A 14,771-nucleotide genomic window follows, 5' to 3' on the forward strand; every position below is an offset into this window, starting at 1 on the left:
ATAAACTGCAACATTCTATTTTTTACTGCGAGTTTTCATCACAAGATAAAGACGCTTTCACCAGTGACACTAACACTGTTTAGTGTGAGAGGATCCATACATGATGGCAGTGCATTGTATCACAGTCAGACAATAAGAGTCAATAAGAGCACAGACTCTGCTCACAGTGACCAGGCTTTGGCAATGCGGAGCTATGAAGTCTCTGAGGTTCCTCCTCTATTTGAGCTACATGTACCGCTCAAGTCCTGGGGCAAAGTTAGTTTGTCTCACATATGAGTTATTGCTAAACTGACAGACTCCATTCATCTGGGGGGCTTGCAGAGAGAGAAGCTGGTCAGTATGGTCTATGCAGGTTCCAGGCCTCATTGTCAGTCTGTTGGAGGAGCCATATACCTGGGAATTATTGGGGGAGTAGCTGCTCTGGGTCCCTGGCATGTGGGGAGGAGATGAGGGATAAGAATAAGTCAGATTGGTTGGCAGAGCATTGGATGACCTGTTTAATAAGGAACCTACCCCATTGGGGCTGATAGACTGAGCCGGGAAGCAAGAGAGGTCTCCTACAGAGCAGCTGTTCATGGTCCCAAGATCCCCATTGATACCCAGCGTGTGGTGGTTTAGCTCTGAGCCTGGGGAAGGCGCCATAACAGACTGCTGGCTAATCAGGCTGTCAATGCTGAACATCCTGTGCTGGCCCTGGGCAGACCCTCCGGGTGCCTGGTAGTGATGGACCATGGCTGGGTGGTGAGGAGTTGTGTGTATCTGGTGATTATAGCCAGAGCCCACGCTGGAGTAAAGACTGTTTGGATAAGGAGGTCTCACAGCAGGAGTAGGTGTAAATGCGCTGGTGTTCTGCATGTACCCGGGGTAGGTGGTTATATCTGTCCTTTTAAACCTCTTCCTCCTCCTCAGGAAACTACCATTGTCAAACATGTCTTCTGCTGCTGGGTCCAAGGTCCAGTAGTTGCCCTTGCCCGGGTGTCCAGGTTCCCTGGGGATCTTTACAAAACAGTCATTAAGAGTCAGGTTGTGCCTTATGGAATTCTGCCATTTCTTAGAGTTCTCTCTGTAGAAGGGGAACCTCTCCATAATGAATTTGTAGATGCCCCCCAAGGTGAGCTTCCTCTCCGGTGAATTAGCTATGGCCATGGCAATGAGGGCTATGTAGCTATAAGGTGGTTTGCCCCTCTGCACTGGGCGCTTTCTCCTCCGTCCACCTGATGTCTGGGTGTGTTCCTCTGAGTGCCCAGTATGACCATCCACCTCTGGACTGCAGCTTCCCTTGGGCTCAGACTTTATGAGAACCCCTTCCTTTATCCTATCAGATCCTGGGGAGTCCATGGACATGTTGGAGGAGCTGCCCATTGGGCTGGAGGCCTCTGTGGGAGAAGTCTGGGTGTCTGCAGTCATGGTGCACATGCCCGGATAAAACGAGAAGTTTGCCAGATTCATAAACAAAACCCTCTCAGATTCCCCTCAGCAAATGTCATCAGTGATCTGTCCAGACAGCCCAGGTGCAGCTCAGACTCACCCAACCTGCCTTATATATATGACAGAGTATGCACCCTGGCGCCTCCCTGTTCCCAGCACTGGGAAAGCTCTAAATGACATTGCCCACCCATAATAGCCCCTCACAGCCCGGCCTTTAACCCTATACAGGTTAGCTCTGGCTGCTACTGCAATACTAAATACCTGAGAGCTGCTTATGTGGTCGATCATCATCATTTAGAAACATTTATCTAATTATTTTTCTATAAAATTCACCATTAACGTCTATGGGGATTTAAGTAGAAAAAATAATTTGATAAACTTTTCTAAATGAATAGGATCAACCCCAAAATGGGCTAAACCTGTGCCCGAGTGAGATGGGCATCGATACAGGGTGTAAGGCACTTGGCTTGTTATATACTGACATATACTGTCTGTATAATATATCATGTGTTATTGACATAAATGTTGCACCTTTCAGCTGTGTGTTATACAGTAGGAGTGATATACAGAGAACATGTGGATGTATAATGATGAGTATATATGGGAGCACACCATCAGTACATAGCTTGTGTGATTTGGGGAAGAATTTGTTCGGATATAAATCATATTTCTGATATATATTTATAATAAAGACAAAAAGAAGAGAAAAACTTATAAATATATATATATATATATATATATATATATATATATATATATACACTTTATATCTGTTATTTTATTGTTGCTAGATTTAGATATTGGGATAACTGTATTTTTTGGAGTTTTATATACTGTATATATATATATATATATAATTCCTTTAAAATACTGTCAAATTAATTCTTACAACGAAACCATATGATTTATTGTTTAGAAGCATTCGTGCTAATAAATTAATTTATAGAGATTATGATGTTATGAAACTGATGACAAAATGCAAATAATACTGATAACATCAATTCATTTTCTAGACAAATGTAGATACTATATAATAGAATGTTTATGCCAAATACGATCTTATTTGTATTTTGTAAAATAAATGGATGTTTTTAATAAGTAATATTGGTATTTAATTTCATTATCAGGATCACGTGGTGTATATGGTCCCATATAGAGACAGCAGGGTTGTAAAATACTAATGAGAAACGTTACACAATCAGCAAATATATCAGCCATTTTTTTACAGCCACCCAGATCACTGAACTGGTATAAGCGATAGAGATCTATCATTTGTATACATTTAGCTGTAACATAATAAAATAAACGCATATTGGTTACAGAAGAGCTTTTCAATATATACTTCAGTAGGAAGATTGTCAGCTCCTGAGGTTATATCAAAAATAATACAATCAGATATAGGGCATCAACCTGGCCTCACTCTAGGGACTGTACCCTAATATGTATATTTTATCCATACATTTCCCAATTCCAACATTAATATTTCCTTCATATTCCATTATTTTGTTCCATGTTTATTTTAACTATACTTTTGTGAATACCCTCAGTAAATTGTATAATATATTAAGCAAAACACTCAGAACTTCTGAAGTAACTATTTACTTATTGTTTTATTTAAGGAAAGGAAAACAAAGCTTTCACTCCTCTTTAAGTGCTTTTGAAATGAATGTCTTATTTTTAATTTCTGAATAAAAGGGACATACAAAAAAAAGGAAAGAAATAATATAATGGCAGCAGCTTTAAAATATTTAATAAAATGTGGTTAGTACAGGGAAAAGACTTTAAGTAGGGTTGGGACATATAAAGAATTTTAAGAATGCCTGGGATGTGGCTAAGGCTCAGCCTCTCCTGATAGCTAATTAACTCCACAGGGATGTTGGAGCAGGTTATCTGTTCCAATATAATTTGTGTCAAAACCATTATTAGCCCCTGTATTAATGATGTCTCATGTGTATGAAAATGTATAATTGGCAACAAGACAGTAATACACTGTTACCTTCCATAACTGCAAAAATAACATTGCAGGTATTTAAGATTATATATATATATATATATATATATATATATATATATATATATATATATATATATATATATATATATATATACAGTATATATATACATAATTATTATTTTCAGAGAAATAAAATCTGTTTAATTTAAACTAAAACATTTTGGGCAAGATTACAAGTGAAGCTCTATCTTAAAGGGACAGTCTACACCAGAATTTTTATTGTTTTAAAAGATAGATAATCCCTTTATTACCCATTCCCCAGTTTTGCATAACCAACATAGTTATATTTATATACTTTTAACCTCTGTGATTATCTTGAATCTAAGCCTCTGCAAACTGCCCCTTTATTTCAGTTCTTTTGAAAGACTTGCAGTTTAGCCAATCAGTGCCTGCTCCCAGATAACTTCCCGTGCACAAGCACAGTGTTATCTATATGAAACACATGAACTAACACCCTCTAGTGGTAAAAAAAACTGTTAAAATGCATTCTGAAAAGAGGTGGCCTTCAAGGTCTAAGAAATTAGCATATGAACCTCCTAGGTTAAGCTTTCAACTAAGAATACCAAGAGAACAAAGAAAAATTGGTGATAAAAGTAGATTGTAAAATTGTTTAAAATTACATGCCCTATCTGAATCATGAAAGTTTTTTTTGGCCTAGACTGTCCCTTTAACGTGCTCATGTAAAGGGGCAAATTTGCCCGTTTACGGGCGCACGTTAAATAACAAGCCATTACAAGTGGCTAAGCGCAATTTACCAGAGGTCAAACTTCTGGTTAAAAATAAAAAAGTTGCCTCAAATGCCCTCAAAATAAAGAGTACAGAACATTAAAATAAAATATAAATATGAGGGACTGTGTTTTCTCTATAAATATATATGTATATGCCTATACACCTATTTGTGTTAATATGTGTATATACACTTATAAACACATAAATATATATGTACATAAGCATATACAATTATATTTATCTATTGCTGGCCAACTCTGCGCAAATTGCCGCTTGTGCTGCGCTAGGTTTTTTGCTGTGGCTGCCAGCATGAAAACGAGCCTATGGAAGTGCGCTCTTGTAAGCGCTTCGCTCGCGGCAATGTAAACATGAGGTCACAAACACATTGAGCTGTACTTGTAATACCAATGCAAATTTATGTGTTATGGTCTTTCTGAGTGGTGCGTAAATATTGTGCTTGTGTAAGCACAATATTATGCGCCACTTGTAATCTGACCCTATATGTTTGTGCCAAACCGATTCTTAAGAAACCATTGGTTAATGGTTAGTAGGGACAAATCCAACTCTATTGGTGGATAGGGACTCACATTCACAAATAAGAAAAGATTATAGATGTAGTCAGCACAGGTATATCCATTATCATATAACTTGAAATGCTCTTCTTTAGGAGAATTTCTAGAATTATTGTGACTACGTTCCACACAGATAATTATTCATTCATTTGTTTATTTATTTATAAGTTTATCTAGATAAAACACATTCGCCCCCCTATATAGTTAATAGCAAAGGGGAAAAACCAGTTACTCATTCACTATTTAAAAAATTATGTTTAAAATAAAAGGGGGGGGGGGTTTAGCTCCATTTTTGGCCAAAGCATATAACCTCATAACCAATGTCAGCAAACCCATAGGTGAGTGCTACTCTAACAAAAGGGATGTGAAACCCACAATGTTTCTCTCATGATTCAGATAGAGCATACCATTTTCAACAATTTTCCAATATACTGCTACTCAAATTTGCTTCATTCTCTTGGCATTCTTTGTTGAAGGAGCAGCAATGCACTACTGGAGTTACCAGGTTGGGCGAGCCACTGAAAAAAAGGTGTATATGTGCAGCCACCAATCAGCAGCTAGCTCCCAGTAGTGCATTGCTTTTCCTGAGCCTACCTAGGTATGCTTTTCAACAAAGGATACAAAGCGGACTAAACAAGTTAGATAATAGAAGCAAATTGTAAAGTTGTTTCAAATTGCATGCTCTGTCTGAATCATGAATTATTATTATTTTTTTAAATCATTTATACTGTGCTCCCATATCCCTTTTACCTATATAAACATCTCTAATGAGAACAGAGTATGATCAAAAGGCTGTACCCTATTAACCCTTTTAAGGAACATTCAAGAGCTCACATCCTACATTTAATGGGACACTGAACCCAATTTTTTTTCTTTTGTGATTCAGATAGAGCATCCAATTTTAAGCAACTTTCTAATTTACTCCTATTATCAAATGTTCTTCATTCTCTTGCTATAGCTATTTGAAAAAGAAGGCATCTAAGCTTTTTTTTGGTTCAGAATTCTGGACAGCACTTTTTTATTGGTGGATGAATTTATCCACCAATCAGCAAGGAAAACCCAGGTTGTTCACCAAAAATGGGCCAGCATCTAAACTTACATTCTTGCATTTCAAATAAAGATACCAATAGAATGAAGAACATTTGATAATAGGAGTAAATTAGAAAGTTGCTTAAAATTTCATGCTCTGTCTGAATCACAAAAGAAAAAAATTGGGTTCAGTGTCCCTAAGAAGGATATTTGTCGACATGTCAGGGCCTATGGTTATGCACATACCTATATAAATATGCCTTAATGATCTGTTATATTGTTTTACCTATCTATAAAACTAATAAAAGATTTAAACATAAATGTAATCCATTTAAAATCAGTCCTTCTGTGTGCACCCATATATATGATGTCTCTGCAAACTAAATTAAATATCTCTAATGAAAAAAAGGTGAGTTCATTTATCCTCACCCCTCAACCATTAAAGGGACAGTACACACTCATTTTCAAATAACTGCATGTAATAGACACTACTATAAAGAATAAGATGCACAGATACTGATATCAAAATCCAGTATAAAACTGTTTAAAAACTTACTTAGAAGCTCTCAGTTTAGCTTTGTTGAAAAGTTAGCTGGAAAGCCCACTGCAAGGGGAAAATAAGACCCTCCCCCTTATTTTGCATATGAAAAGACCCTTTACACAAACAGAAGCAAGCTGGAGTAGGTATACTTCGGTATTCTCATAAAACTTTGGGGCTTGGTTAGTAGTCTGAAAATCAGAGCAATGTAATTTAAAAATAAGCAAAACTATACATTTTTTTTTTTTTTTTTAAAAACAACTTTATGGGCTATATAAATAGATCATCTACAAAACATGTATGCAATGAAAAAATGAGTGTATAATGTCCCTTTAAGTACCAAACAAATGTGAATCTGCTAAGCTCCTAGATAGCACAACTTACCTGCCCTGAAGGCTCTCCTATACCCTCACATGAGGAGTTTACTGGCAGTCTAAAAAAAGAAAGACAGGAATCCCACTGATAAATAAAATGTCATCTTGTATCTTCATTATATTGATTCTTTTTATTGTTATCTCTTAAGGTTAGGAGCATGGTTGTCTAATTGTACCTGTCAGAAAATCTTCAAAAATTATGGGTCACTGAGTTATTGCTCAAGATGTCAGTGTCTCATTGGACTGTTGTGACCTCCTGAAACCCTTATTGGCCTCCTTCACCCAACAGGAAGTGGAGGTTTAAGGTTTGGCACTTGGGGCTATTTCACTCTCAGACAATTACCGGAAAATGTCAATGTACAGAAAATTAGTATGGTCCAGTGGAGGCTTATTTTTTTATTTATCAAGAGTTGGTAAAATATTTTGCAAATTAAAAAATTAAATTAGATGCAATTGACAAATTCAGTGACATATTAAAGGGCCATTAAACCCCAAAAAATCTTTCACGATTCAGATAGAGAATACAATTTTAAACAACATTCCAATTTACTTCTATTATCTAATTTGCTGCAATCTTTGTATATACTTTGTTAAAGAAATAGCAATGCACATTGGTGAGCCAATCACATGAGGCATCTATGTGCAGCCACCAATCAGAAGTTACTGAACCTATCTAGATATGCTTTTCAGGAAAGAATATCGAGAGAATGAAGCAAATTAGGTAATAGAAGTAAATTAGAAAGTTGTTTAAAATGGTATTCTAAATCTGAAACGTGAACTAGAAAATGTGGGTTTAATGTCCCTTTAAGGTTATACTTTTATACCACGAAGGTTTTTCATATTAATATTAAATTGTTGATTGATATAAATGTGGGAATTATTACTTAAAGACACAGCAGATCGCTGAAGTCTTAGGGGCCTAGTTATCAAGCCGTCAACCTCAAATACGCTGCGTATTCCGCAGCGTATTTGTGGCGAGGCTGATACGCCTTAGTTATCAAAGGCTCGAGACCGGCAAAAGTAGAATTTTGTGACGTAAGCTTCGATCCGCCGGACTCAGTCCGACACAGATCGATTCTTACGTCACTCCAGATGTTCCGCACACAAGTGCGGCACATTCTCACTACTTTTGCTAGCTATCAAAAAACTAGCAGGTACGCTCGGCACTTTTACGGCCCAGCGTACCTGGTTTTCAAAGCGCCAGCCTGGAGGCGGCGGATCCCATAGGAATCAATGGGAGTCTGACCATAGCGAAAGTACAAGTTCGCTGCTGACAGACATCCCATTGATTTCTATGGGAGCTGTCTACACCTAACACCCTAACATGTACCCCGAGTCTAAACACCACTAATCTGACCCCCCCTACACCGCCGCAACTAAATAAAGTTATTACCCCCTAAACCGCCGCTCCCGGAGCCCACCGCAAGCTACTCTATACATATTAACCCCTAAACCGCCGCTCCCGGAGCCCACCGCAACTATAATAAATGTATTAACCCCTAAACCGCCGCTCCCTGAACCCGCCGCAACCTATATTAAATGTATTAACCCCTATCCTGCCCCCCCTACACTGTCGCCACCTATAATACATTTATTAACCCCTAATCTGCCCCCCCTACACCGTCGCAACCTATAATAAATTTATTAACCCCTATCCTGCCCCCCACTACGCCGCCGCCACTGTAATAAAATTATTAACCCCTAAACCTAACCCTAACCCTAACGCCCCCTAACTTAAATATTAATTAAATAAATCTAAATAAATTAACTCTTATTAACTAAATGAATCCTATTTAAAACTAAATACTTACCTTTAAAATAAACCCTAATATAGCTACAATATAAATAATAATTATATTCTAGCTATCTTAGGATTTATTTTTATTTTACAGGTACCTTTCAATTTATTTTAACCATGTACAATAGCTATTAAATAGTTATTAACTATTTAATAGCTTACCTAGCTAAAATAAAGAGAAATGTACCTGTGAAATAAATCCTAACCTAAGTTACAATTACACCTAACACTACACTATACTTTAATAAATTATTCCTATTTAAAAATAAATACTTACCTGTAAAATAAACCCTAAGATAGCTACAATGTAATTAATACTTATATTATAGCTATTTTAGGATTTATATTTAGTTTACAGGTAACTTTGTATTTATTTTAGCTAGTTAGAATAGTTATTAAATAGTTATTAACTATTTAATAACTACCTAGCTAAAAGAAATACAAAATTACCTGTAAAATAAATCCTAACTTAAGTTACAATTAAACCTAATACTACACTATCATTAAATTAACTAAATAAACTACCTACAAATAACTACAATGAAATACAATTACATAAACTAACTAAAGTACAAAAAATAAAAAAAGCTAAGTTACAAAAAATAAAAAATTAAGTTACAAACATGTTAAAAATATTACAACAATTTTAAGCTACTTACACCTAATCTAAGCCCCCTAATAAAATAACAAACCCCCCCAAAATAAAAAAAATCCCTACCCTATTCTAAATTACATAAATTTCAAAGCTCTTTTACCTTACCAGCCCTTAAAAGGGCCATTTGTGGGGGCATGCCCCAAAAAGTTCAGCTCTTTTGCCTGTAAAATAAAAATACAACCCCCCCCAACATTAAAACCCACCACCCACATACCCCTAATCTAACCCAAACCCCCCTTACAAAAACCTAACACTAATCCCCTGAAGATCATCCTACCTTGAGTCGTCTTCACTCAGCCGAGCCACCGATGGAACTGAAGAGGACATCCGGAGCGGAAGAAGTTAATCCTCCAAGCGGCGCTGAAGAAATCTTCCATCCGATGAAGTCATCATCCAGGCGGCGCTGAAGAAGTCTTCGATCCGGCCGATGTCATCTTCAAAGAGGCGCTGAAGAGGTCTTCTATCCGGGCGAAGTCATCTTCCAAGCCGGGTCTTGAATCTTCCTTCCGCCGACGCGGAACCACCTTCTTCACCGACGGACTACGACGAATGACGGCTCCTTTAAGGGACGTCATCCAAGATGGCGTCCCCTCAATTCCGATTGGCTGATAGGATTCTATCAGCCAATCGGAATTAAGGTAGGAAAATCTGATTGGCTGATGGAATCAGCCAATCAGATTCAAGTTCAATCCGATTGGCTGATCCAATCAGCCAATCAGATTGAGCTCGCATTCTATTGGCTGATCGGAACAGCCAATAGAATGCGAGCTCAATCTGATTGGCTGATTCCATCAGCCAATCAGGTTTTCCTACCTTAATTCCGATTGGCTGATAGAATCCTATCAGCCAATCGGAATTGAGGGGACGCCATCTTGGATGACGTCCCTTAAAGGAGCCGTCATTCGTCGTAGTCCGTCGGTGAAGAAGGTGGTTCCGCGTCGGTGGAAGGAAGATTCAAGACCCGGCTTGGAAGATGACTTCGCCCGGATAGAAGACCTCTTCAGTGCCTCTTTGAAGATGACATCGGCCGGATCGAAGACTTCTTCAGCGCCGCCTGGATGATGACTTCATCGGATGGAAGATTTCTTCAGCGCCGCTTGGAGGATTAACTTCTTCCGCTCCGGATGTCCTCTTCAGTTCCATCGGTGGCTCGGCTGAGTGAAGACGACTCAAGGTAGGATGATCTTCAGGGGATTAGTGTTAGGTTTTTGTAAGGGGGGTTTGGGTTAGATTAGGGGTATGTGGGTGGTGGGTTTTAATGTTGGGGGGGGTTGTATTTTTATTTTACAGGCAAAAGAGCTGAACTTTTTGGGGCATGCCCCCACAAATGGCCCTTTTAAGGGCTGGTAAGGTAAAAGAGCTTTGAAATTTATGTAATTTAGAATATGGTAGGGATTTTTTTTATTTTGGGGGGGTTTGTTCTTTTATTAGGGGGCTTAGATTAGGTGTAAGTAGCTTAAAATTCTTGTAATATTTTTAACATGTTTGTAACTTAATTTTTTATTTTTTGTAACTTAGCTTTTTTTATTTTTTGTACTTTAGTTAGTTTATGTAATTGTATTTCATTGTAGTTCTTTGTAGGTAGTTTATTTAGTTAATTTAATGATAGTGTAGTATTAGGTTTAATTGTAACTTAAGTTAGGATTTATTTTACAGGTAATTTTATATTTCTTTTAGCTAGGTAGTTATTAAATAGTTAATAACTATTTAATAACTATTCTAACTAGCTAAAATAAATACAAAGTTACCTGTAAAATAAATATAAATCCTAAGATAGCTAGAATATAATTATTAATTATATTGTAGCTATCTTAGGGTTTATTTTACAGGTAAGTATTTAGTTTAAATAGGAATAATTTATTAAAGTATAGTGTAGTGTTAGGTGTAATTGTAACTTAGGTTAGGATTTATTTCACAGGTACATTTCTCTTTATTTTAGCTAGGTAAGCTATTAAATAGTTAATAACTATTTAATAGTTATTGTACATGGTTAAAATAAATTGAAAGGTACCTGTAAAATAAAAATAAATCCTAAGATAGCTAGAATATAATTATTATTTATATTGTAGCTATATTAGGGTTTATTTTATAAGTAAGTATTTAGTTTTAAATAGGATTCATTTAGTTAATAAGAGTTAATTTATTTAGATTTATTTAATTAATATTTAAGTTAGGGGGGCGTTATGGTTAGGGTTAGACTTAGGGGTTAATCATTTTATTACAGTGGCGGCGGCGTAGTGGGGGGCAGGATAGGGGTTAATAAATTTATTATAGGTTGCGGCGGGTTCATGGAGCGGCGGTTTAGGGGTTAAACTATTTATTTAGTTGCGGAGAGGTGCGGGATCAGCAGGATAGGGGTTAATAATTTTATAATAGAGGGCGACGGTATAGGGGGGGCAGGATAGGGGTTACTAGGTATAATGTAGGTGGCAGCGGTGTCCGGGAGCGGCGGTTTAGGGGTTAATACATTTATCAGAGTTGCGGCAGGGTCTAGGAGCGGCGGTTTAGGGGTTAGTAACTTTATTGAGTTGCGGGGGGCTCCGGGGGCGCCGGTATAGGGGGTAGAACAGTGCAGTTTAGTGTGAGTGCTTAGTGACAGGCTAGCAATAAAGCTGGGAAAAAGCCGAAGGGCAGCGAGATCGGATGAGTGATAACTGTCACAGTCCGCTGCTCATCGCCCCGAGGCTTTTTGACAGCTTTATTTGATAACTTAGGCGTATTTTTTCAGGTCCGCGGCGGCGAAGGTAGGCGAGCTTAGGCGGACGTATTGGGCCGGCGAAGCCAGAAAAGTAGACGGCTTGATAACTAGCCCCCATAGTGTTTTGGGGAAGTACCAGGCTCCAGGGTGAGAGAAGAGCACCACATGAAATTCATATATGGGATACAATGAACAAATATAGTTAGAGGCTGCTGTTAGTAAAATGTTGTTGCCTTTAATAAATGAGAAAAAATCACTAACATGTAGAGACATCATGCAAATGCTTTGTTTTTGTTTTTTTAGCATTATATTGTAATGTATTTTCAATATTAATTTTGAGAGAATGTGTGATGCCCACTAAAACTTGTATTTAGAGGTTGACGATCATGGCATCCTGGTGCAAACCCAATTGTCATGGCTGGTGATCTCAGTGTATGGTAAGCGCATAGTTTAGGGTTAGAGTTATGGAAAGGGACAGAGTTACGGTTAGAGAGAGAGAGAGTTAGGGTTAAAGTCAATGTTAGAATAAGGGCTACGACTAGAATTAGACTTGGGGTAAGGGTAAAGGTGAAAATTAGCTTTATGGTTAGGGTCAGAGTTAATATAGAGTTAGGGATAAATATAGGGGTACAGCTAGGTTTAGGGGTAGGCTTAGGGTTAGATTTGGGGCTTGCCATAGGGTTTTAGGGAATTAGGGATAGGAATAATGTTAGAACTAAGGTGAAGTCTTTTGTTAAAGCTAGGGATAGGTAATAGTTAAAGATAAGGTTAAAGGGACATGCCACCCACATTTTTTTCTTTTATGATTTAGAAAGAGAATGCAATTTTAAACATCTTTCTAATTTACTTATATTATCTAATTTGTTTTTTTCTCTTGATATTCTTTGATGAAAAGCATATCTAGATATGCTCACTAGCTGCTGATTGGTTGCTGCACATAGAAGCCTCATGTGATTGGCTCACCATGTGCATTGCTTTTTCTTCAACTAAGGATATCTAAAAAATTAAGCAAAATAAATAATGGAAGTAAATTGTAATGTTGTTTAAATTTCTATTCTCTATCTGAATCATGAAAGAAAGATTTTGGGTTTAGTGGCCCTTTAAGGCTAAGGATAGGATTAGAATTACAGTTAAGGTTAGGGCTAGTTTTAGGGTTAAAAATAGAGTTCGGGACATACTGAGTGTTAGGTTAAGATTTGAGTTGGCGTTAGTTTAATAGTTAGGGCCAGAGTTAGGGCTAGGATTGATGCTAGGTAAGTGTTAAGGCTAAAAATTAAGTCTAGTGAATGGGGTATGGTTAGGATTAGAGTTGGGTTTAGTGCTAGGGTAAGGGTTGGAGAATATTTTTAAGATTGTGTTGGGGTTAGGTTTTCAGTTAATGGTAGGTTAGCATTAGGGCTAGAGATAGGGCTAGTTCTGGGGCTAAGCTTAACCCCTTGGATAATAGAGTGAGGTGTGGCCCCTTGTGTGGATGGATCATGAAATAGGAGGAAAGCAGGGACATAAAACACTCTAAGATGGTAATATAAATTGTTTAATTCTGTCTAATAAAACATCTGTGCAGTATTATGCAGTAGTTTGTTAACATTTGTAACATAATGTATGTAGGTTGTTATGCTTGATGTCTGTGTTCACCAATACATCTGTTAGAGTTGTTCTTATTAGTCACATGAGCAATATGTCAATGAATCAGTTGTCCATAAATGTGTATTTCCTGTTAGCTTCAAAGTCAAAATAATAAAACCATTTAGAACATGTTCTGTAATATTCAATCATTCTCTGTGATATTGGAATCACGCTCTGTGATATTAATGACAGACAATTTTGAATATAATGTCACTCAGTAGGAAATCTTTTTTTTTATAAATGGAGGATTATCAGAACAAGAGGTCATGAACAGTAGCAGGTTCAGGTGTTTTTCAGTAGATATGAATGGGTTAAATATGGTAAAGGAAGATGTTAAGGTGCTTAGGATGGAGTTATGGTCTGAAGATGAAGATGCTGTTGAGGAGAATAATCTATAAATCCTGGGCTGGCAGGTAATATTGCAGGTGTCCTATAGTACTAAAATGACATGAAGACATGCAACTTTTTCTCCTACTTCTCAGAAGGTTAAAGAAACAGTATATAACAATTTTTATATAACTGCATGTAATAGCCATTAGTAGAAAGAAGATTATGCACAGATACTGATATACAAATCCAGTATAAATCGTTTTAAAAACTTAGCTCCCAGTTCACTGTTGATGAGGTTAGGCTGGGACACCCACTGAAAGAGGCTGGGAAAGCAGACAGGGCAGACACTCCCCCCTTTCCCCCTCTCATCTGCATATGAAAATATCCATTACACAAACAGGACAAGCAGGAATCTGTAGACATCAGTATTCATATAAAACTGTTAGAGCTTGATTAGGAGTCTGAAAATCAGCACAATGTTATTTAAAAAATAATCAAAACTATACATTTTTACATAAACACTCCCAGATGGGCTACATAAATGGATCACCTACAAAACATTGATGCAAAGAAAAATCTTGTGTAATTGTCCCTTTAATTAGAGTTATGTATCTGATAAGTTGACTATGAGCAATTTCAGAAAGTCATCAATTTGTTTTCTATTCCTCTGTTTCACACGTGCACTTACAGTCAGCTGGTGGAAATAAGAACCTTTTCTATAAAAAACATTTGGCTTTCTTTGGACTTAGGTCACAAAAAATAATAATAATAATAATAATCATGTTGTTTCTTCCTGATATTTTAGATCCCCAAGAATTAAAGAACATTAAAGCAAACTGCTCTAGATTCATCATCCTTCCAGACGTTTGGGGAGGACCCAGAGACGGTTGAGGCTGAAACAAAACATTCTAGCTGTATCATGGGAAGAGGTGTCCAGGACATATAATCTGACTATAAATAGGTCATTTAAGAACAAATAT

General features: G+C 37.1%; 1 protein-coding gene across 1 annotated transcript; it reads right to left on the reverse strand.

The window, feature by feature from the left end:
• Window positions 1–225: 225 nt before the first annotated feature.
• On the reverse strand, window positions 226–1,449 carry FOXE3 (forkhead box E3). Its single transcript, XM_053694013.1, has one exon. The coding sequence runs from the start codon at window positions 1,447–1,449 to the stop codon at window positions 226–228; it is 1,224 nt and encodes a 407-aa protein (XP_053549988.1).
• Window positions 1,450–14,771: the final 13,322 nt, after the last annotated feature.

This window comes from Bombina bombina, chromosome 10, assembly GCF_027579735.1.
Source record: "Bombina bombina isolate aBomBom1 chromosome 10, aBomBom1.pri, whole genome shotgun sequence".
Classification (NCBI taxonomy): domain Eukaryota; kingdom Metazoa; phylum Chordata; class Amphibia; order Anura; family Bombinatoridae; genus Bombina; species Bombina bombina.